This window comes from Arvicanthis niloticus, chromosome 11, assembly GCF_011762505.2.
Source record: "Arvicanthis niloticus isolate mArvNil1 chromosome 11, mArvNil1.pat.X, whole genome shotgun sequence".
Lineage (NCBI taxonomy): Eukaryota > Metazoa > Chordata > Mammalia > Rodentia > Muridae > Arvicanthis > Arvicanthis niloticus.
The window spans coordinates 56,810,966-56,834,658 of record NC_047668.1 but is presented as its reverse complement, the minus strand read 5'-3'; the positions used below and the strand labels follow the sequence as shown (position 1 = coordinate 56,834,658).

Below are 23,693 nucleotides of genomic sequence, written 5' to 3'. Positions count from 1 at the left end.
GCAGAAACCATATAGGAATGCTGCTTGCTGGCGCACTTTCAGGTTCGTGCATAAACTAACTTTCTTATACAGTCCAGGACACCTGCCCAGGGAATGACACTGCCCTCAGTGGACTGGGTCCTCCCACATCAGTTAACAATTAAAACAGTATGCACAGACTTTCCCACAGGTCAATCTGACATAGATGGTTTCTTAATGATGACTTTAAACTCTGATGGCTCTAGGATGGGTCAAGTTGACAAAGCTATCTAGGATATCCCATGAAGAAGCCCACCCAGTGGGATAATCTGTTTCACAACCCACATACTTCTACAAGGGCCTGTGGTAGTCCTTCGCCATGTCAAGAGCTACATAGCAGATGAAGGCTTCTAGAATCCACATTTGCCTCTATCCTGTTCTCTATTTCCTGCCATGCCCTAGATATAGGAGTCATTAAGGTACCCAGAGTTAACAGTCCTATGTCAATCACCACCTGTAGCATGCTGGAACCAATCATGCTCTACTGAAGATGACGTCACCACCAGAAACAGAATAGACTCTCTCTTTCTTCTTACTCCATCCTATGTGAGTGCCGCTGTTTGTACAACCCGGCTGCATCTCTACAGACAACAAAACTGGCTTCCAGGTCTGAAACCTAGGAAAAACATGAAAGATACCCATAGACCAAAGAACCAACAATTGTTGCATTTGAGGAGATATTTGAAGGAACATAGGGACAAGCTGTGCAGGTATCCTAAAGCAAGCACTATCTGAGCAGGATAGCAGTTGCAAGGTCCTACAGTATAATGAGTTTGAATCCTGTCTTAGTTAGGGTTACTGTTGTTATGTAAAACACTATGACCAAATTTGACTTACACTTCCATGTTTTAGTCCATCACTAAAGGAAGTCAGAAAGAAACTGAAGCAGGATAGGAACCTGGAGGCAGGAGATGATGGAGATGACATAGAGGGGTACTTTTTACTGGATTGCTCCTCATGGCTTGCTTACCTGCTTTCTTATAGAATCCAGGACCACCATCAAAGGGATCACTACCCACAGTGGGAAAAGGCCTCCCCCATCAATCACTAATTAAGAAAATGCCCTATAGGCTTGCCTATAGCCCCATCTGATGGAGGCATTTTCTTAATTGAAGTTCTCTCCTTTCAGACAGCTTTAGGTTGGTCAAGATGACATAAAACTATCCAAAAAATGAAATGGACAAAGTACAGTGACATAATCAGAAAATATAGAGACAGCTGAAGGACCAGACCACAGATCTAATATGGGTGACATATAATTTATCATATAATCCAGAACACTTTAAGAGTGAAGGAGGTAATGCTACTACTAAAAATAAACAGAAAATAAACAGACAATCAAATATCTCAGACTAACCGAAATATAACCTCTGTATAAAAACCACTGCAGTGAAGAATTTCTTTTCTGTTTGTTTCCCACTCAATGACAAGTCACTAGAGAATTTAACCAATAGTGACATGATCTTACACTATAAAAGAAACAACACCCCAAGTCCCCTGGCAATGGGCAAAGAGACACCTTGTTGTTAGTAGTGTTGTTCTTGTGTCAGTCAGGGAAAGAGCATGTGGCAGTCCTGCCCTCAGCCCCATGGCACAGGCAGGACATAGACACACAGAGCACCACCTACCACCACACACCAGGGCAAGGGAGAAAGAAAACAGAGACTTGTGGACCACCTGGCTGGGGAACTGACTCTGTACCCAGCCAGCTGAAGCACTTGGGAGACTGGGTCCTGTATTGCCCCTGGAGAGAACAGTTGAGCTAGTCCTAGTGGCAGGAACACAAGTGAGGGTGTGATCCAGAAAGAGCTGGCCCTGTCACTCCTCTGCTGTGAGGTGGCATGGGTGTGGGGGTGTTGCCTTCCCACTGCAACCCCCTCACCATCTGCATTCATGAGAGCAGATGAGCTATCTCTGATTCTCACCTGCTACAGCATTCAGAAGACTGGGCCCTGCACCTCATCTGGGCAGCACATTGGAGTTAGCTGTAATGGTGGGAGAGCAGAAAAACTGGCCCAGGCCCTCACAGGCTGCAGCACTCAGGAGACTGAGCCTGGCACTTTGACTGGACTGCACAGTGGAGCTGGCTCTGGAGGCATGGTGCAGGTGAGCAGACCTGAAGGACATGAGAGCAGGAGAGTTGACCCTGCCTATTGCCAGTGGTGGCATTGGGTGGCCTAGCTGGAGCAGTACTGAAGAGCTCGCCCTGGTGGTGCAAATAAGGGAGAGCTGGTGTGCTAACCAGCTCAGCTGGCCCAGATCCAGGGCTCTGAGTTGGCCCACCCCAAAACCTATATCATTTACGAACTGTTGGAGTACAGTAAAGGGTCTGTCCTACTGTTCCAAAGCTCCAGGATCTCTATGACACAGTGCAACAACAGGATAACTGAGAGGAGTCTGGTTGAGGATCCAATGTTCATGATGCCACAGAAGCCAGAGACCTCAAGGCAGACCAATGACTCATTGCAATGAACATTTGCAAGTGAAGATGTGTGGACACAGGGATATACTGTGGGACATACTGACACACTGCAGCTTCCATGATGAGATTTTTCTATGTGTGTGCGTGCGTGCATGTGTGTGTGTGTGTGTGTGTGTGTGTGTGTGTGTGTGTGTGTGTGTGTGTGTGTTGGGGGCGTAGCAAGAGTAAAGAGCAGATATGAGAGGATATGGGGATGTGAAATTCACAAAGGATCAATAAAAACCTTTTTTTAAAAGGAGCGCTGGCTTTTGTGCTGAGAATGGGAGGTGGTTAATACTGAAAAAGTCATAAACTCCTGCGATCATCCAAGTGTCAGATTGTGGTGGCTGGAATCAAATCAGTCACTGTAAAATAGATTTATTGATGAACTGGGTGCTGAGTACAATAAGATTTAAAAAAAAAAAAAAAAAACCATTGAGATGACTCTGAGACAGTTCAGGCAACTCTTAGCACAAAAGTTGGAGTGGCAGGTGATAGTAGATGCTGGCGAGGATGTGAAGAAAGAGGAACACTCCTGCATTGTTGGTGGGGTTGCAAGCTGGTACAACCACTTTGGAAGTCAGTCTGGCGGTTCCTCAGAAAATTGGACATAGCACTACCTGAGGACCCAGCTATACCACTTCTGGGTATATACCCAGAAAATGCCTCAACAAATAACAAAGACATATGCTCCACTATGTTCATAGCAGCCCTATTTATAATAGCCAGAAGCTGGAAAGAACCCAGATGCCCTTCAACAGAGGAATGGATACAAAAAATGTGGTACATTTACACAATGGAATATTACTCAGCTATTAAAAATAATGAATTCGAGAAATTCTTAGGTAAATGGATGGATCTAGAAAATATCATCCTGAGTGAGGTAACCCAATCACAAAAGAACACACATGGTATTTACTCACTGATAAGCGGAGATTAGCCCAAAAGTTTGAAACAACAAAGATTCAACTACCAGACGACACGAAGCTCATGAAGAAGAAAGAACAAGTGAGGATGCCTAGGTCTTTCTTAGAAGGAGTAACTAAACAACCAAGGGAGCAAATATGGAGACAAAGTGTGGGTCAGAATCTGAAGGGGGGGTTGTAGGGAGACCATTGTGTCTGGGTATTCATTCCATAGGCAGTCACCAAAAATAGACGCTGATAGGGATGTCAGGATGGGAAAGCTGACAGCAGCATGATAAGGCTGTCTCCTTAGAGGTCTCTCAGAGTCGGACATACCCAGAGACAGATACCCACAGCTATCCATTAATCTGATCAAAGTTCCCAATGGAGGAGTTAGAGAGTAAATTGAAGGAACCGTGAACCATACGGGCTGGTGGCCCTGTGAGGAGAGCAAGAATACCAACCAGCCAGAGCTCCCCAGGGTCTAAACCACCAGCCCAGGTGCACATAGGGAGAGACACATGACCCCAGCTGTATATGTAGGGGAGGATGGCCCTGTTGGGCATAGGTGGGAGACAAGATCATTGGTACCCTGAAGGCTGAGCACTGAGGGGGGGGAATCTGAGGGTGGGGAGGGAGGCTGGGGGTAGGTGGGTAAACACCTTCATAGAGGCAGGAGGAGGGGGGATGGGATAAGGGGTTCCTGGGTGGTGGGGGAAATATGGTAAGGGGATAAAATTTGAAATGTAAATATTATATCCAATAAAAGAGGGGAAAAATAGAAAAGCGGTTAGAACCAACATTCTTAATAAAATGTCAGCCCTCTTTAAAAAAAAAAAACTATCTTGATACTAAAATTTGTTTTGAGAATTGTATATTGCAGAATGATCAGCCTTGGTGTATCTACTCAACAAGCAAGCTGGGCAGACCTGCTCAAACCTCTGAGGTCCGTGAATTCCATCTGGAGGCAGCGAAGACACAGCATCAGAGGATTGTCAACTTGCTCTCCCCCCCACTCCTCTTCTAATATCTCAACGCCCATAATCAGCTTGAAGAAGCTAATGATGAGTCAGCGCCCCTATTCCCTGGGCATGGGGACTAAGGTGGTAAATGTTGGGCTGTCTCCCTAGGGAAAAGTAGTGGTTTTGTCGGAATAGAGAGGATTAGCTAGGGTTTATTGCATAGCCATAACCTATTAGTAGAAATCTGTATAATTAATATCAAGATGAAGATATAAATTCTTAAATGGCACCAATTTACTTTGTTTACAAATTTTAAGGTTTTCATTGGCATGAGCTTCTTAGTGATATAAGAGTGAGATGAATATTGTTACTCTCATAGGCATTGTACCAGTATAACACACTTAGGAATACAAAGCTTAGACCCAGTCCTTCTTTAACTTTTTTAACTGATTTGAGATGGTCAGCCTGTGAGTTAAGGCACTATAGCAAATTCATGACTTGGAGTTTATTATAAGGGTGTTCTCTATGTTTTATTTAGAAATAGCTGAGTGGAGTTAACAGGCAACAGTCCAGATTACCTTACATGGATAGCTGGTTTTCAAAACATCAGAAATCCTTAGAATTGACATGACAAACATTTCAGTATTAATGTCCATTTTCATTAGAGACCTGTCTGCTCCAGACAGCTTCCTATGTTAAATTCTAAGAAGAAATTGAGCATCCTTGGAGTTACTCCAGTTGTGGTGAGACAGCCACTAGGCAAGAATTGCCACTTTCCTTCTACAGACAAATTACTGTCCAGAAAAGGACACACTTGCAGAATAGTCGACTGATTATATCTGCCTAGACAGAGTAATCAGCCCTTAATAATTCTGCAGCACTAAGGTCTGTCAGATGATCCTGGGCCAGAAGGCAGAAGAACAGATGCTCCAACGTTTTGAAGTAGAGCGAGTGTCCAGGTGTTCAGAGGTCTCTATAAATTGGCTAAGTTTTAGAAGCTATGCTTTGTGCTTCCCACAATTATAGTCAACTCAGTCATTCTGGATTTCTGATGGGGTTGAAAACTTATAGCTATTTACTTTGAGAGAAAAGATCTGAGTGTATGGTCATCAGCTGACATTCATCCTAAAGCCAAGGAAAAAGCCAGGTTCAGAACTAAGTGTTTTAGTTAGGATAGATGACAGAGGTGCTGGTTAGTCAACAAAAGGATGGACTGGGTATTAGGACTATCTTGTACCTCACTGGTACAAATAGGCATAATTATGCTCTAATTGTATTTTGAGAGAAAAGTTTCCTTTTAACAGGAAGGGTGATGTGTAGGAGGAGCTAAGGTGGGAGGAGTACTGAGAGGAAGAAAAGGAGTAAGAAGAGGAGAAGAAGAAGGAGAGGAGAAGCTAGGTGATGAAAGAGAGATAGAGGGGGGAGACAGGGAAGCAGATGTTCATGTATCTCCACCAGTCAAAGATAGTTGATATATCTAGGTTGGGTAGTGGGTTACACCTCTGATTGAACAATACCAAACTTATAAAGCCTATGATTAACATTTCTTAAAAAAATGTATAAATGCAAAAAGGAAAAGGGGGCATGGGATAGGGGTTTTCTAAGGGGGGGAATGGGGAAACGGGATGGTATCTGAAGTGTAAATGAAAGATCTAATAAAAAAAAAAAAGTTGGAGTGGCCTCTTGTATAGTTAGGTTTTATTGCTGAAATAAAACACTGACCAAAAGTAGTAATGCAGGGAGGAAAGGGTTTATTTCTTCTTAAATTTCCACAAAACAATCCATCACCAAGGGAAGTCAGGCAGGAACTCAAGCAGGGCAGGAACCTGAAGGCAGAAACTGAAGCAAAAGCCTGGAGGAGCGCTGCTTACTGGCTTGCTCAGTCTGCTTTGTTATACAACTCAGGACCACCTGCCCAGGGTGGTACCACCCACAGTGAACCAGGCCCACCCACATTATCCATTAATCAAGAAAATGACCTACAGAGTTGCCCACAGGCCAATCTCATGAAGGCATCGTCTCATTAAGAGTTCTGCTTTACACATACCCATGCTTGTGTCAAGTTAACAAAAATAAGCCACAGACCCGTGGCCCCTGCACCTTTTCTTGTTCTATTCAGTCCTTCAGTGATCTTACAAAATCTCACGAATTTGGATATGCGCCTGATGTGCTTTTATCTTACCTCTGGTCCTGATATCCAAATCACATTTAGTATCCCGACCATGAATACCCAGCTGTGGTTCGCCCAATTGAACCAATTGAGGAGTTAAATAGAACAAGGTCCTTTGATCCTATCCTCTCCCTTTCAACCCTTTTTCTCCTTTGCTCACCCCTCTCACCAGTTAGCTGAGAGCTGTCCAAAGAGCTGTGGGTGACAGGAGCAGCATTGCCCCAATGGGTTCCTTGCTTTCTCGCTTTCTCTCACACATTGTGTTCAAGTTGTCAGCAACATCTTACAGCTTTACCTTAAATGTCATGTAAACCCAACCATTTGTCACTCTTTCCAACACCATCTTATCTGCACCCTACCTCCCTTGGATCACAACCCCCATTCCCAACTTTTCCTTTGTTCTTTGTTTGATCCCTGATAAGCTGTCGTCACACAGCAAGAATAACCATCCTACCAATACATAAAGCAGTTCTTGTCTAGCGTCTTCCTGCTTCCCATCTTCTCTTGAGAATATATTGCCTTCTCTATAACTCAAAATTTGCACTGGACTCAATTAAGGAACCAGAAAATTCTTCCAAGTGTTCCAAAACCATCAAAACACAAGCCTAGAGTTCACAAAGTTTAGCAGATGTCCTTGGACCTTGCAATTTATTCTCATCCCTTTAAACAGTTGTGTGTGTGTGTGTGTGTGTGTGTGTGTGTGTGTGTGTGTGTAGTCAATATGAGATGTCTTTCTTAATATTTATCCCCTTTATTTTTGAGGCAGGGTCTCTCATTGAACCTAGTGCTCACAGATTCAGCTGGGTAGATGGCCAGCGAGCACCAGGGAGGAACCGTTTCTTCTGCCTCTCCAGCACCAAGACTACAGCAAGATGCTGCCATAGATGGCTCGTTCATGTGAGCGCTAGAAATGAAACTCAGGTCTTATCCTGCACAGTGAACATGCCTGAGCTTCAGCCCCTTCAACAGAAACATCTCTTCTTGACACTCCCATCTCAGCTCCAGAAATCTCATACTTCCCTCACAGATTTCTCCAGATCCCAAAAGTGGACAAATGTATTCTATGTCTTTAAGTTGGTTCTCCTTTCTCCCCCTTATTCTCACACTAACATAGAAGAAAGAAAACGAGTTTGCAGTTAGACAGATTTGGAATAGCACCTCTCATAATTCTAACCTCTCATCATTAGTATGGGCATGGGCCAACTTGATGGAGTTTTAGGACATCAAATATGGCAAAATATACAGAAATCCTCATTATTCCAGGGTCTCAATAGATGTCTCCTTGTTCTTTCACTTACTCCCTCCCCAGTATCTCTTCAGCCCTCCCTGTCTTCTTTCTTTAGTGTCTCTTTCTTCTGGAATCAGTAGTCAACTCTGTACAGGTTCAGCCAATGGGTGACTTGTCAAAATAAAGTGGAAAAATGAGGCAGTAGCAGGAGGCTTAGACATTCGCAGCCCCCATTCTGGAATTTATAAACAAATTCTCAAGTTAGAACAGAAAAGCATCCTTGATGCTGACTCGGTTCTTTGGCTTCTCTTGAATAGAAAAGGCCTGGTTTTACTTCTTTCTCTACCTTTCCAGCCTGGATTTATGTATGAATGGCCAGTTTCTTCTGTGTCCAAGAGTAATGAAATCTCTGAAATATAGAAGCTCTGAGAGGAAAATTCAGTGTGGAACGGGTTTCATTTGATAGGATACTTAAATCTCAGTGCCCACAGAGAAACTATTTTGTTGAAATACAAGAGTATTTGGCTCATGCCATATCTTTATTTATGTAATATAGCTTAGATTAGTGGGGTGAGGGGATGCTGTATGCAGACCTTCTAAAGGAAACTTACCCTGGTAGCATACTTCCCCATTTTATGATAGGGACATGGGAAATAGACAGCAAACCTTTGTAGGGTAATAAAGACCTCTAAGCTATTAGGTTCCTAGAAATCTCTTTATGTGGAAAAATATGATCATAAATAACAACCAGCAAATTACAGGCTGAGCCAGTTGCTGATAGGATTTATCAGGTATTTCTATCAGAACTGGGCCCTGATGACTGCCTACACATGCAAAATGTTATCAGGGAAATGAAGCAGATTAAACAGCCTTCTGCCGCTTACTGCTGTTAGATTTGATGATGGTTCCTTACACGCTTTATACTCCTAACGTAAGAACAGAATACATTCTTCGTCTGAGGCTTTCAAAAATACGATTTTCTGTTTTGCTCATTAGGAAAAATTTCTGGGCTCTGATTATGCGACTTTGTGTTCTGTGGGTCTGAGGATACTCGGCTGTAAAGCAGCATTTCCCACCTGGAGGCATAGCCCGAGGAAAGAAGAGGCCCTTCTCCCACTGGAATGAGTCCATGGTGTAGAAAAGTTGACACACCAAAATGGGTGACTAGAGCTGACAAGATGACTAAGTAAGTAATGCTGTCATTTGCTGCCAAGCCTGATGACCCGAGTTCAGTTTCTAGAGTCCACATAGCAGGAGTGAACCAATTCTAGTGCATGCCATGGCATCATCCCCACCAATAAAGAAATCAATCAGTAAATACTCTTTTAAAAAAATGAAAACAACTGGTAACCTGGGAAGTTGTATTTGGCAACAACGCAGCTAAAATAAATAGCTGGGGCAAAAGAACAGAAATCAATAATGCAAACTTGATGACTATTATCGAATTCATAGAGAGATTTTGAGTCTCTATGATCCTGTCTTAGTCAGGGTTGCTATTGCTATGATGAAACACCATGTCCAAAAGCAAGTTGGAGAGGAAAGGGTTTATTTGGCTTATACTTGGCATTGTAATCCATCACTGAAGGTGGTCAGGACAGGAATTCAAATAGGACTGGAACCTGGAGGCAGAAGTTGGTGCAGGTGCCATGAGGGGTGCCATTTACTAGCTTGCTCCTCATGGCTTCTTCACCTGACTTCTTATGAAAACCCAGACCATCAGACCAGAAATAACACCACCCTCACAATGGCTAGACCCTTCCACATCAATAACTAATTAAGAAAATGCCCTACAGCCAGATCTTATAAAGGCATTTTCTCAATTGAGGTGACTTTTTCTCTTTTCAGGTGACTTTAGCTTGTGTCAAGTTGATATGAAACTAACCAAGACAGGTCCTTAGGCCAAATAACTTTAAGTTCTCCTTCTAAACATTGTGTTCAAGCAGAAACCATTCAGTCACTCGATGCCTTTGTTTCCTATATCAGTAACTAACAACAGCAAGGAACTGAAAGTGGTAACTCCAGATTCCAAAAATCTCTGGCTTTCATTCAAAGGGAACTTGATTTCCTTTTTCCTTAAAGCCTCTCTAGCAGGCCATGGCTGTGCAAGGCTGAAAATCAGCACCCAGGAGATGCAAGCAGGGGTATCGCCAGGAGATGTCTCTGGAGCTCAGGAGATGGGTCAGCAATTAGGAGCACTTTCTGCTCTTCCAGAGGACCTAAGTCCAGTTCCCAACCCTGGCTCCTCTAGCCCATGGCTTCAGATCTGGGGAGGATCCAATACCCTCTTCTGGCCTTAACAGGCACGTGCATTCATGTACACATACCTACATGTAGATACACACACACACACACACACAAATAAATTTGAAAATAGAGACCTTATCTCAAAAATAAAAATGATCTGGATTAATGAAAAGCTTATAATACCTGTACTATTACAAAAGTATCTATACTTTATATTATTAATTCAGAAACATTAAAAGCTATCATCATATTTTCAGATAACTTCAAGACTTGCCTATTGTAGTCTATGTAGACAACAATAAATAAATAAATACCCATGTCAGCAATTGATGACAAGCAAACACATACCATATGGGAAGCAAACACATACCATATTGGATGCCATGACCTGAGGGCAAACAGAATATTTGTCACTTAACTCCCATTTTTTATTGTCACTTAAAAATTCAGACTTCAAGAGATGATGAAAACTTTGATTTTTTTTTATTTTTTCAGATTTTGTAAACACTGATTAGTTTAAACAAGTGACCTTGAAGGAGAAGATGATGAAGAAGAAGAGGAAGAAGAAAGTTCACTTTGTGTTTCCCATATGCCACCTGGAGTATGGTCAGGCTCCCAGTGGCCAGCCCCTTAAATAAAACTGAGACATCCCCCACCCTCACTCCTACCAGAAGCCATTAATTGTGAAGAGCAACGCTTCAGCATCCCTGTCACAATTTTCAAGATCAACTATATTATTAATGGCTTATTTAAAAAATAGATTGGGAACAAAAGTGGGAAGTTTTCAGACATGTTGAAGCTGTCCAGAGTATACAGAGACAGAGCTTGTGTAGTTTTCTTTACAATATTTTCTAACTCCAAGGTGGTTCACGATGAAGAATAAGTGAGGAGACAATTGTATGAGACTGTGTTTCAAAAGAGTATACTGTGAACCGAGTGTATGCACATAATCCCAGCACTTGAGAAGCAGAGGAGGCAGGAGGACCAGCAGCTCCAGGTTATCTCAGAATAGAAAACAAGTTGGGGGTGGGGGGGAAGGAGAGTTTACACAGAAAAGGCATCCAGATACGTTGCAATCTATCAGTCTAATAAGAACATAGTGATGGGGGCTCTGTTTATACTTGTGAATAGAAATAGAATACAGGCAGGAGCCTAGCATGGCTGTCCTCTGAGAGACCCAAAAAGCAGCTGACTGAGACAGATGCAGATACTTATACCCAACCATTGGACTGAAGTCGGAGACCCCTGTGGTTGAATTAGGGAAAAGCTGGAAGAAGCTGAGGAGGAGGGTGACCCCGTAGAAAAACCAATGTCTCAACTGACCTGAACCCCCGACATCTCTCAGACACTGAGCCACCAACCAGGAGCATACACCACAGCTGGTCTAAGGCCCCTGACATATATACAGCAGAAGACTGCCTGGTCTGGCCTCAGAGGGAGAAGACACACCTAACTCTCGAGAGACTTCAGGCCCCAGGGAGTGGGCAGGCCTAGTGGGGGTGAGGGAGAGGACATCCTTTTGGAGACAGAAAGGAAGAAGAATGGGATAAGGAACTGAGGGAGGGCAGACTGAGAGGGAGGCAACAACTACACTGTAAAATAAATAAATAAATAAATAAATAAATAAATAAATAAATAATTGGAAAAGAAAAAGAAAACTGCTCAGCATCCTTGGTCATCAGGTAAATACAAATCAAAGGACTCTGAGAATCCATCTTATGCTTCTTCCCCTGAAGCTGCGGTATCCACAACTCCACCCAACAGGACCCATCCCCATGCCCACGCACAAGCTAACCACCCCTCAAATACCAGCTCCCCAATTGTCCCCTGATGTGTCAATAAAGAATGTTTAACAGCCAGTGACTGAGCAGGGGAGAGAATAGGGCTGGACTTCCTGCCAGCCAGGGGAGGGAGTAAGAGGGAGAGGAAGTAGGCGATTCACTCATGGAGAGAGTCCAGGAGAGACCATGAGAAAACAGCTGAGCAGAGAAAGCCATTAAATGCAAGTGTCTTGAGGATTTGGCTGGGGAAAAGCCAGAGTACCTTAGAGAATCAAAACATGGTAATAATTGCTCAGTTATTGTGCACTTAAAGCTTATTAAATAAATAAATAAGTCTAGTCTCAATTATTTAGGAGCTAGCTAGATAAGAGGAAAACTGTAACACACTTACTAAGAAGCCACTCACACCTGGGTTCTATAAGAAACCAGGCTGAGCAAGCCATGAGGAGCAAGCCACTAAGCAGCACCCCTCCATGGTCTCTGCATCAGCTCCTGCTTCCAAGTTCCTGCCCTGTTTTGAGTTCCTGTCCTGAATTCCTTTGATGATGAACAATAAATGGAAGTGTAAGCCACATAAACCCCTTTGTCCCTAGGTTGCTTTGGTCCTGGTGCTTCATCACAGCAGTAGTAACCCAAAGACAGGCCCTATTGCTAAAGACAACACCTACACAAACTATTGAACAGGAAGAAGTCAAGCTGGTGTCTACTAGAGCCTTCAGCCCTACAGACTAGAGTTCATGGGACTGGAAGGTACTCTGCACACTACCAAAGAAGAAAGGCAAACACCAACCAACCCAGTACAAACCCTTCAGTCTACAATGATGACCTGCGTGCAAGATGTGCCAGCGCTATTGTGGCACAAAGCTTGTGGGAGTCACCAACCAACATCTGGTCAGATTTAAGACTCACTTCATGAACTGGGTCTCATCTACAGCACTGCTAAGGTGGCTAAGAATCTGAGATCAGGTTGGCCAGGGATCCAGAGGAAAACCAAACACTACTGTTCTGCTAAAAAAAATAAATAAATAAATAAAAAATAAATAAATTGACCCTAACAACGTTCTGCTATACTCATAGATCAGTGCCTTGCTCAGCCATCATTAGAGAAGTTCTCCTTCAGTAGATGAGAACAAACACAGAACAGAGATTCACAGCCAGACAATGTGCAGAGAGTGAAAAGCCTTGGAACATTCAGTCCTAAATGGGTGTCTCCATCAAATCCGTTCCTTCGGAGCTCAGGGAACCCTGTGGAAGGGAAGGCAGAAAGAGGATAAGAATCAGAGGGAATGGAAGACACCAAGGAAACAAATCTTCCTAAACAGAGCAGACCAGTGCGCACACAAACTCACAGACTGCAGCAGCATGCACAGGTCTGCACCAGATGGGGTTCCCGAAATGAAAGAAGAACTGGACACAAGCTCTTACCCCTAACCCAGAAGCTATCCCCAACTGATAACCACTCACAAATGAAAAATTCGTTTTTCTGAACAGAGCCTCACTAGTGACCAAACCAATTTTAAGTGCAGGCCCAGCAGTAGACGGTCAACACAAAACAAAGTCAACAGCATCTTTGAAGGATCCTTGTCTCAAAATGTTCTGTTAAGGGTTTTTGGGGGGTTGTTTTTGTTTGTTTGTTTGTTTGTTTGACCTTGCAGATCTTTTGTGTGTATATTATGGCTTCTGGCTTTGTGTTTTTATGGGGCTGCTGTGTCTTTGTGTCTATATGTGGGTTTGGGCTTTTTCATTGACTCTTTTTCTTGTTTGGTTTTTTTTTTTTTTTTTTTTTTTTTTGTCCTATTCTGGTTTGTTTTATCTTATTATATCATCGTTATTCTTTAGAAGCCTGTTTTCTAAAGAGAAACAGAGAAGGTGAGGATTCAGATGGGGGGATGGGAAGATTTTAGAATAAACCAGGGAGGGGAAACCATAGCTGTGTGTGAAAAAAAATTTTTTTCAATAAAAGAAAAATGAAAAAAAAAAAACATTTTAATGAGATAGTATCTAAAACCGAGCTCATGATAAAAGAAAGCATTAATTAACAGAACAGATTAATGAAATTGAGTTGGTATTTGCTATCTACTCAATATGGGGGGGGGGGGATACATACATCTCTATAAGAAAAGTTCAGCCGTTTGGTTTGGTTTGGATTGGGTTGGTCTAGGCTCTGTAGTGAGGAAAGTTAAGTCCACAAAGAGACTGGCTGTTCTCCTCTGCCTGCCTACCTCATGGCATTCAATGAATGCAGCCACATGTCTCAGAATCTCACCTCATCCCTCTCCCACAGGTTCAGATCAAATGCCACCTTTACGATGTGAGCTGACAGAAACATGTCTGCATTGTTTCTTGTGAGGCACATCCATATGGTTTGTGTTTAACCAACGTGCCTTCTCCTCTTATGAGAACGGAGCTGCAAGAAGGGCTCATTCAACCCTTTGGGAGGATTTCTTTCCCTGGGAACATCTGGAAGGTGTCAGACATTTGCAGTCTGGGCCTGAGGAGAGGGAAGAGGCCTCTGTGCCAGGGGCGCCTTCCTGCCAGTGGTCCTTAGCCTTGTTTCCACCTCAGCCTTCCATAACCTTGCACAGAACTTCCGTCCTCCGAGCTCCCCATAGACTGAGAAAGGGTGCTGAGTGTCTTCCATCTAGTTTCCCATGGTTCTCAGCCAAAACAAACGCCGAACCTAAGAAGCTCAGGACAAAAGAACTGACACGGCTGGACGCATGTTGTCATCTTCCCGTCGTTTATTTCAACCATCCCAATCCCAAACTAAGTTTGTGGGAAGAAACAAGAGACCATATAAATAGCACGGGACCATATAAGATCTCTGTTCTGTGGGCTTACAGAATCAACACATCTTCCTCAGAAATTCACTCTACTCAGTGGGTGATCCAAACACAATACTGCCCCTTGGCTTCACACCTTTCTGTTTCATCATGAGATAGCGTGCTACGAACTCAGCTGGTCAGCCCACTAAAGAAGGATTGGCTTGTCATCCATTGCTGCCCAGCTCATTAGTGGGCCTGCACCCCTAGCCATGGCCGTTTGAGAACCAAAGATCAGGCCAGAGAAAAACTAACTCATCAGGTTCATGGCTGTGCCAAGGGCCACTCACTTGCTTATCAGGGTAACTGCCATGAGGTAACCACAGGAAGTCCAGACAGCTGTTAAATCATAGGCTAACTTACCTGTGCTTGGAAGGGTGTAAGATGCCTCCGTCGATGTTTGGTTGCAAGTTTCTCCTCAGAGCTCCATCTGACTTTTTGACAGTGGGGTCACTCTTTGTGAAGGTAAACCTTGAGATGGGGATTCCAGAATGGAAAGTTTCTCCCCATCAAATGTAGAGGCCATGTCTACTATACGAAGGCAGGAAAGACCCTTTAGTGTTAAACAAATTCGTCACAAATGTACCCGCTGATCCTCCTGAAGTGAGTAGCAAAGCAAATGACTCACAGACATGAAAAAAAAAAAAAAAAAAAAAAAAAAAAAAAAAAGCATATGTGTGTGTGAATCAGGATCCAGAACCTGGGTCTAGATAGTTTTCTCCTTCGTGAGTTCTACAGAAACCCACGGGACGGCTCCCAAAGGGCCAGGGTAATGGCTCATCCAACAAAGTCCTCAGGGCTGTAGGGATAGCTCAGAGGTACTGGCATGCATTTAGCATGCTCGGTGGAGCCTGGCTTCAATATCCAGAACCCACTACTAATTTTTTGAGTAATTAGTAAATGTTTAATAAGTTGTTCCTGTGTGGGTGGATTCAGATCCAGGAAATTCTGCTGACTCTTCCTATGGAAGCCTGCTAGGAAAAAGACTTCAGACCCTCAAAGGGACAAAATGATGCCCAGATTAACCAGGCACCTTGGGAAAGCATTTTACCCCCTCAGGTTTCCATCTATAATATGAAGTCATGTGGCTAGCCTATGTCTAACGTCAGCTTACACATTTTAAATCTAGACTCTGAAAATCAAATCAAGCACACTGGCTCGAGGCCAGCAGGGAACATTCCCTCTGTGAAAGCTTCTTGGGCAAGGGCAAGAAAATGCATCTTGGCAGCTACTCACCAGCCAGGTGTTCTAATAAGAACCACTCAGAGGACACCTCCACTCCAGTCATTTGCTTTTCTTGCACTCTGATTTTAGGAAATGAGGACACACTCAAAATTTTATTTTATTACATATTTAGTTTTATATATGTACATATTATATACATTATATTGTAGCAAATGTACATATAATATATCTTTTAAAATATATTTAATATATTATATAATATATTTATTATATTATATATTTAACAGAATATATAATATATTTTATTATATATATTATGTTATAGATATGTGATAACACATCTATCACATATATAACATAGATTATAAATAATTACATATGGTATATAAATAGTATATAATAATTATTTATTATAATATATTTACTGTAATATATTATAACATGTAAATCATATAAACATATTGTATAATATAAAATCATATGTGTTATGTAATATGTTATAAATTATATGTGATATAATTATATATAATATAGTTTATAATATATATATCAGCCTTTAATAAGAACACTGATTGTTTAAAACAATCGCTTTAGATAACTGAGAATTCCTCAAATGTCAAGGGAGATCTCAATATTATAGGCAAATAACTTACTTAAATTAAGAGTGTCTGTGATCAGGATGGAAGCTGTCTTAGTGGGTAAAAGCATTTGCCACACAAACATGATAACCAGCGATGGCTACCCAGAACACACGATGGAAGGAAAGAATTCTCAGAAGTTGACCTGTGACCTCCAAATGCACGCAAATGCATTCACACGCACTCAATACTAGTAAAGTTTAGAACTTTTTAAATCAGAGTTTCTGGTTAATTAAACTAACTTGAAGTACTAATATGGTTTTGTGGGATTAAAAAAAACACATTGTTAAATTGACTAAATCAGAAGTCACCTGAATAAAATTCTAGATAGTGCCCTCTTGTGGCAGAAACATGCCATTGCTGAATGGCAGGTTTGTCAGTTTAAGCCGAATGGTGGAAGCTATTCATTGATCATTTTTCTCATTTAGAGGATTGCCCTAGACTTTTTTTCATGTAAGTAAAATTTTAAAAATCTAATTTTAAAACAACATTTTAATACAAAGTCTTATGTGTGTCAACCTGGCCTCTAAGGATCTCCCTATGTAGCAGAAGATGACACTGTGCTTCTGACCTTTCTCCTGGGACCTCTCCAGTGCTGGGCAAGCACACCTGGTGCTGCACGTGGAATCCGGGTCTAACACACAGTGGGCAAGCACTCTTGTGAGCTTCGTCTCCAGCTCTAAAATAAAGGATATGAGGAAAGTGGTTTTCAATCACAGAGAGCCCTAAAAACCTTTTCTTTCAGGAGAATTCACCCAAGACCTGCACCTTAGGGTTAGTTCCCAGCTCGGCACCACCGGGAGGTGGGAGAACGTTATGGGTGAGGCCTAGTGGGATGTCTTTGGGTCATTGTGGAGGGGAGGCATGCCCTCAAAGTGGGACTGTGGAACTCTGGTGCCTCTGGCTGTCTCTCTTTCCTTCCTCCTCCCTCTCTTGGCCATGAGGTAAATACGCATGCTCCACTCTATGCTCTCGTCGCAATGTGCTGCCTGCTGCAGGCCCAAGGCAATTGGACCAAACATTCCTGGACTGTGAGCCGAAATTAAACCTTTTCTCTTTGTAAGATGATTTGCCCTAGTTATTTGTCTTAGTACAAAGCTTCTTGACACTATTTTTCCTCCTAGATTTCACTGACATCAGGAGACAGCTGGCCTTCGGGTACCGTCCCACACCTTCCTTGGACCTCCTGGGATTCTGAGCTGTAATTTAGAAGCTGTCAGTCATCCTTTATTTCCTGTTCACAGCCAGCCCCTAGTTTCAGACTGGCAAAATGAAGGAAGATAACAAGAAAGAAAACAGCAAAACCAAAAACTAAGAGGAGGGAAGGGGAGATTTAAAAAAAAACAAAAACAAAAACAAGACACACCACTCAGGAGATACAGAAGATCAGGTTTGTTTTTATTCAAGCGTTGGTGGTGGTCGTGACTTGAGAGGCATTTGATGAAGAAGAAGAAACACTTGCTTGTAACCCTACAATCCGATCTTCATTACATTCCCTACTTCAGACCTCTCACAACCCCGGTGTTAACTAACAGTCGGTTTCTGTACCAAATGATAAAACTGAGCTCAGCTTCTCAAGAATGTTTCCAAACGGTGGTGAACCCACCCACCTGGGGCCGAGGAGATGGGAATTCAACCATTCTGATTCGGAGTGTTCGGTCTCTCCCTTACGGAACCCACATCTCAGCCTCTTTAGGGGAGCCATCCCTTCACCAGAGGCTGTACACGTAAATGCTCATGAGCCACCCAGCCCCAAGTTCTCACACAGGAATCGGGCTCAGAATGCTGAGGTCAGCATATATCAGCAGTTCTCAGCCTGTGGCTCTCGACCCTTTCGGTGGTCAGATCTCATATATCCTGCATATCAGATATTTCCATAACAATTCATAACGGTAGCAAAATTACAGCTATGAAGTAGCAACAAAATAATTTTATGATTGGGGGTCACCATAACATGAGGAACTGGATTAAAGGATCACAGCGTTAGGAAGGCTGAGAGCCAGTGACATATATTCATCATCTCACTAAGTCTTCCTATTTTTGTATAGTACTTCAATTATATTTACCCTCCCATTATCTTCTGTCTCTTATGTCTCTCCTTCCAACTTTTAAAAGCATGGGTTCTCAACCTGTGGGCCATGACCCCTTTGGGTGTCAACTGACACTTTCCCAGGGTCACCTAAGACCATTGGAAAACACAGATATTTACTTTATGATTCATAACAGTAGCAAAATTACAGTTATGAAATAGCAACAAGTAACGTTATGGTTTGGAGCCACCACATCATGAGGAATGCAGCGTTAGGAAGATGGAGAGTCACCATTTTAAAAGAACACCAGGGCTTCAGTTTATGTATAAACCTCCTAATTTTTACAATTTGAAGCTTGAAATGCAAGATAATAAAATAAAATAAAATAAAACCAAGTGTGAAACTCTGAACTGAATGAAAGGGGCTTTCTGCCCAGATGAGCATCTGGGCAGATCTTGGAGATCTCGCATCTGACATTGGAACCTGAGGACTGATGTTCAAGCCACTACTGGCACATCTTCTAAAATATGTCTCAAGGATCATAAAGAAAAAATCCAGAAGAAACTGGCTTCTGTTACCCTTCACATCATCACAAACATCTCTTCAACTTGAACAGTCTAGTGTCTTACACATGAATTGCTCATACTTAGAAGTGTTCCTGATATGAGTGTACACTGCCTGTTGCAACACAATTCTTTATTCTCTCAGGAGCCATTCATGGCTGTATCTTTTCATTTGTGTTCAGTAAAGCCTGACAATCAAGAAAATCCAAAGCAGTGTTATGGATGAAGCTATAAGAGTTCTAATTGTGAAACCTCCTGGAAGATCACTGACTAAGACACTGTGTACACTTGGACTTGAGTCAAAAAATTCCATTATTAAAGCTTTCCCCTTTTTTATATCTTCCTAATTAACTAATGCAGAGGAAGCTAGGACCGGGCTTTTATTTATGCACGCTCTGGGTCTATGGTACTTAAAAATGTAAATCTTTGCCACTCTGTGGGCATTCAGAAGGTATGCCTTGAATTACTTCTTTAAGCACTCCTGCAGCACAGACATTTGCTTTTGTCTAGTTGTTTGGTTGGCTTATTGATTGGTTGGTTGGTTGGTTGGTTGGTTGGTTGGTTGGTTGGTTAATTAGTTGGTCGATTAGTTAGTTGATTGGTTGGTTGGCTTGTTGGTTGATAAGTTGGTTGGTTGGTTGGTTGGTTGGTTGGTTGGCTTGTTGGTTGATTGGTTGGTTGGTTGGTTGGTTGGTTGATTGGCTTGTTGGTTGATAAGTTGGTTGGTTGGTTGGTTGGTTGGTTGGTTGGTTGGTTGGCTTGTTGGTTGATAAGTTGATTGGTTAGGTTAGTTGGTTGGTTGGTTGGTTGGCTTGTTGGTTGATAAGTTGATTGGTTAGGTTAGTTGGTTGGTTGGTTGGTTGGTTGGTCGTTTGGTTGGCTGGCTGGCTTATTGGTTGGTTGTTTTTTTTAAACCAACATACGAAGTAATTGGTTTCATTATGGCATTTTCATGCATACTTTATTTTTGCCAGTCCTCCTCCCCTGCTCTCCTACATTTCTCCTGCTGCTCCCCTTCCACCTGCAGTAGCTTCTCTCTGCATTTATGCCACACAAATTTCATTCCCCTCTTCTTTCTTCCCCACAAGACCTCTTTTTCCCTTCTCATGATCTTCTTTCTAAATCAATGAACTATATGATCCCCAACACACACATATAAACAGATACAAACATAAAAACAGATACATATATATATATATATATATATATATATATATATATATATATTAATATCTAGAACCTGAATATGAGAAAAACATGCAATATTTGTCTTTCTGAGTCAGGGTTAGGTTGCTTAATATAATAATTTCCAGTTCCACCCACTTTCCTGAAAATGTTATAATTTCATTTTTTGTTATGTCAGCCCAAAGGGTTTTGAATGCAGAACTTCCCAAAAGTGACAAAGAATAAGAAAACAGTCACATCTTCAGATCATACACTGGGGAAAAGATGGAGAATCAGGAGGCATCTAGATAGGATAGCTAAGAATAAAATGGCCCCTGTGAAGCTCCAAGAAGAAATGAGGTTAGAGCTCTCTGGGCAGACAGGAGTGCAGGCTGAGCAGGCATGACTCTGCATGCCTCAAGCAGCTCGAATAACAAGAGATCTATTAACACATCATCATCATGTGTATACTTGAGCAAGACACTTCAGTTATAGGCCGCAGTTTATAGTTTTAGCAGCTGGGTAGTTTCTCCATAGAAGTTTTGTCCCTTAAAATTGGGGTTCTTTAAAAGATGAATGGAATAAGGGCTTTCCTAGATTTGGGATAATCCTTAAACATCTTGAGATAGAACCTAAGAAGACAAGAAAGAAAGGATTAATTTTAAATGCAACAGAGTAGTGGCCAACAGTTGAGTTTCACAACCAGCAGAAGTCAACCCAGTTATTTAGCACCTGACCATTCCTGGAGACTGCGTGCCCGTCATCCACCCCTTTTCTACAGTCTGCTCCTTGAAAATGTTGGCCATTTGTGTGCAGATAAATACAAAGTAATATCCAGAGGGCAGTGGTGACAGTTTTACAAGCATACTAGTTTACATTTAAAAACTGTTAAAGTGGTAGATTTTGTGATATGCATATTTCACCAGATTTTTAATAGGCAAAAAGAAAGTACTTGTTTGGGCTGGAGAGATGGCTCAGTGGCTAAGAGCACTGACTGCTCTTCCAAAGGTCCTGAGTTTAATTCCCAGCAACCACATAGTGGCTCACAACCATCTATAATGGGATCTGATGCCCTCTTCTGGTGTGTCTGAAGACAGTGACAGTGTGCTCATACATAAAATAAATAAATCTTTTTTTAAATGAGTTAAATAAATGCTCTTTAAAAAAAAAAAAAAGAAAGAAAGAAAGTACTTGTTTGAGCTCACTTTGCTGAAAACTACAAGAAGTCAAAACCTCCCAAAAACTTTGGCCAATTGGTGTAATAGTGGCAAATCAGTGATGAAGATAACCAACTACTCTCTGGTTGGACCTGAGGCCTGCTCCATAGGAGGAGATCCACATCTGGGACTCTAAAAACTGGTGCAAAAGCCCATAGCTGGGGAGGCCATAGGCCCGAGTGGGAAAGCTACTGCAACTGTTTTGCTAAATGGAGAAGCTGTGCCCACCAAAGCGCTGTCTAATGGTTCTATTTATACCCACAGATCAGTGCTACCCTCAGTCAGCTTTGCTCAGAGAGGCTCCTTTTTGCAGTGGGCAGCAATAACAGCAGACTCATACTGAGTCACAGTACTGAGAATCGGGAACTGCTAAGCGCCCAGCCATGAGTGGATCACCCTCTCCAAGGCTCAGGAGCATCACAGAAGCTAGGACAGTGGGGGTGTGAGACCTGGGAGATGGACTGGAGTAGACAACCATTTATATCACCATCACACTCCTGAGTCTAGAGCCACTGACATCACCCACATAGAACCTGCACAAGATGGAGCCTGTCAATATCCTGCCGTGACCCTCTCCCTAGAATCTACAAGCAGGTAATCATAGCTAGTAGGAAGGAGTTCGCAGGGCCAACACCTCCCTGAGGGTCTGTAGGCAGCTAATAGTTGCTGGGAGGAGGGAGAGATGCTTTCTTCCATCGGTGGTATGACCACCAATAAAGACACCATGCTCTTGTAAATAATTCCTTACTGAGGGCCCTGTAACCAACTCTAGTGAGGCTTACTCAGTTATGAGAGGTCAGTCAATGGGGCTAGCGGGAGAGCTCAGTAGTCAGAAGCACTTGCTGCACTTCTACAGAACCTGAGTTTGGTTCCCAGCATGCACGTCCAGCGGCTCGCAAATCCTTGCCTGTAACTCAGCTCCAATATCTGATGTTGTCTTCTGAGTGCCCACACACGCACACATGTGCACACACACACCACATGTAAATAAAATAAAAGTACACCTTTGAAAATAAGGCAAAAACGTGGAAGAGCAAGAGGAAAACAACAAAGAGAAATAAAAGATGCGTATTATCAAATACATTATATATGTATAAAATGCCAGGAGGCTCATTATTGTGTCTAACTAAACACCTGCTAAAAAAACAAATAAAATTTACAAAAAATCATGGACAAAGTTAACTTCAAAGAATCAGCAGCATCTTTTGAAAACTATCCCTTCCTCACGTTTGGAGATGCAACTATTACTATGGATCTCATTCTGCCTCCTAAAAGTTAGGTTGCAGTCCTAACTCCCAACGCCTGAAGGTGCAATCTTATTTTGGACTACGGTCATTGAATGTGTAATTAATTAAAATAGCCCACATAGATGCAGGGTGGACCCTTGATCCCATAGATCTGAAAACAGACACGGAGGAGACACATGGGATAAGAAGGTCACAGAAAGACTGGCAGAGAATGGAATGAGACGTCTACCCCAACCATACAAGGAATCCAAGAAGAGTGAGTCTCCACCAGACTGAACAGAAAGAATCGAGGAAGGCTTCTTCAAGTCATTCCAGAGAGCAGAGCCCTGCATATACCTTAAGGCCAAACCTCTGATCTCCAGAATTCTGAAAAGATGGATTTTTTCCCTTGCTCTGAGCCGTGAAGCTGGGGGTCCTTTCCTATAACAGCCTGAGAAGATTAACGCCTCTTACTGAAAGCCTTTACTCTGGATGACCAAGCTGTCCTCTTAACTGGTTGAAACTAATGGCCCTTGGGGCATAATAAAAAACAAAATACACTCTGCTAAAGTGCTTTGGGTTTGAACTGGAAGACAAAAGTGACCACGTGTGCCAGAAGAGCCTGGTCTGCCCTGCTTTGGCTTGAAAAGACCCTGTGTGCTCGGCCTCCCCCGCCATCCATCGCCTGCCCTTCCTTCACGAGCACCTTCACAAAGCCCACTTGGTCCTAGTTAAAGAGACACCCCTGGCTCTCCCCCCAAGGAGGAATATAACCAGATGGCCTCAATTTGATTTTGATATTGCACCAGCTGGAAACTTCTGGTGGAATTATTGACTGAGAACTCTGTCTATGCTTTTCAGAGACCCTCCGTGCACCAGGCAGTGCCCCAACCTCTGCCATTCGTTCACTGCCTCTGGTGGAGAGCAGGTTCTCCTGAAGTGGGAGGGCTGTTGCGATATCTCTCCAAGGCTGTGAACTTTGAAACCCTGTCCCTTTCCAGACAGGAAGAGATAAGACTAGGTCACAGGAGAAACTGCTGCTTTGCCTATTTCCAAACTGGTCTCCGTTTCTATTCAGA

At 42.6% G+C, this 23,693-nt stretch overlaps 1 protein-coding gene across 1 annotated transcript in view; it reads right to left on the bottom strand.

Moving 5' to 3' along the window:
• Nucleotides 1-20,260: 20,260 nt before the first annotated feature.
• Nucleotides 20,261-23,693, bottom strand: part of Srd5a2 (steroid 5 alpha-reductase 2) — a 30,183-nt gene continuing 26,750 nt past the window's right edge. Inside the window, exon 5 of the mRNA XM_034514336.2 lies at nucleotides 20,261-20,803. Within this exon, the coding sequence (XP_034370227.1) occupies nucleotides 20,737-20,803 (67 nt within the window). The 3' untranslated portion in view covers nucleotides 20,261-20,736. The remainder of the gene's footprint in view (nucleotides 20,804-23,693) is intronic.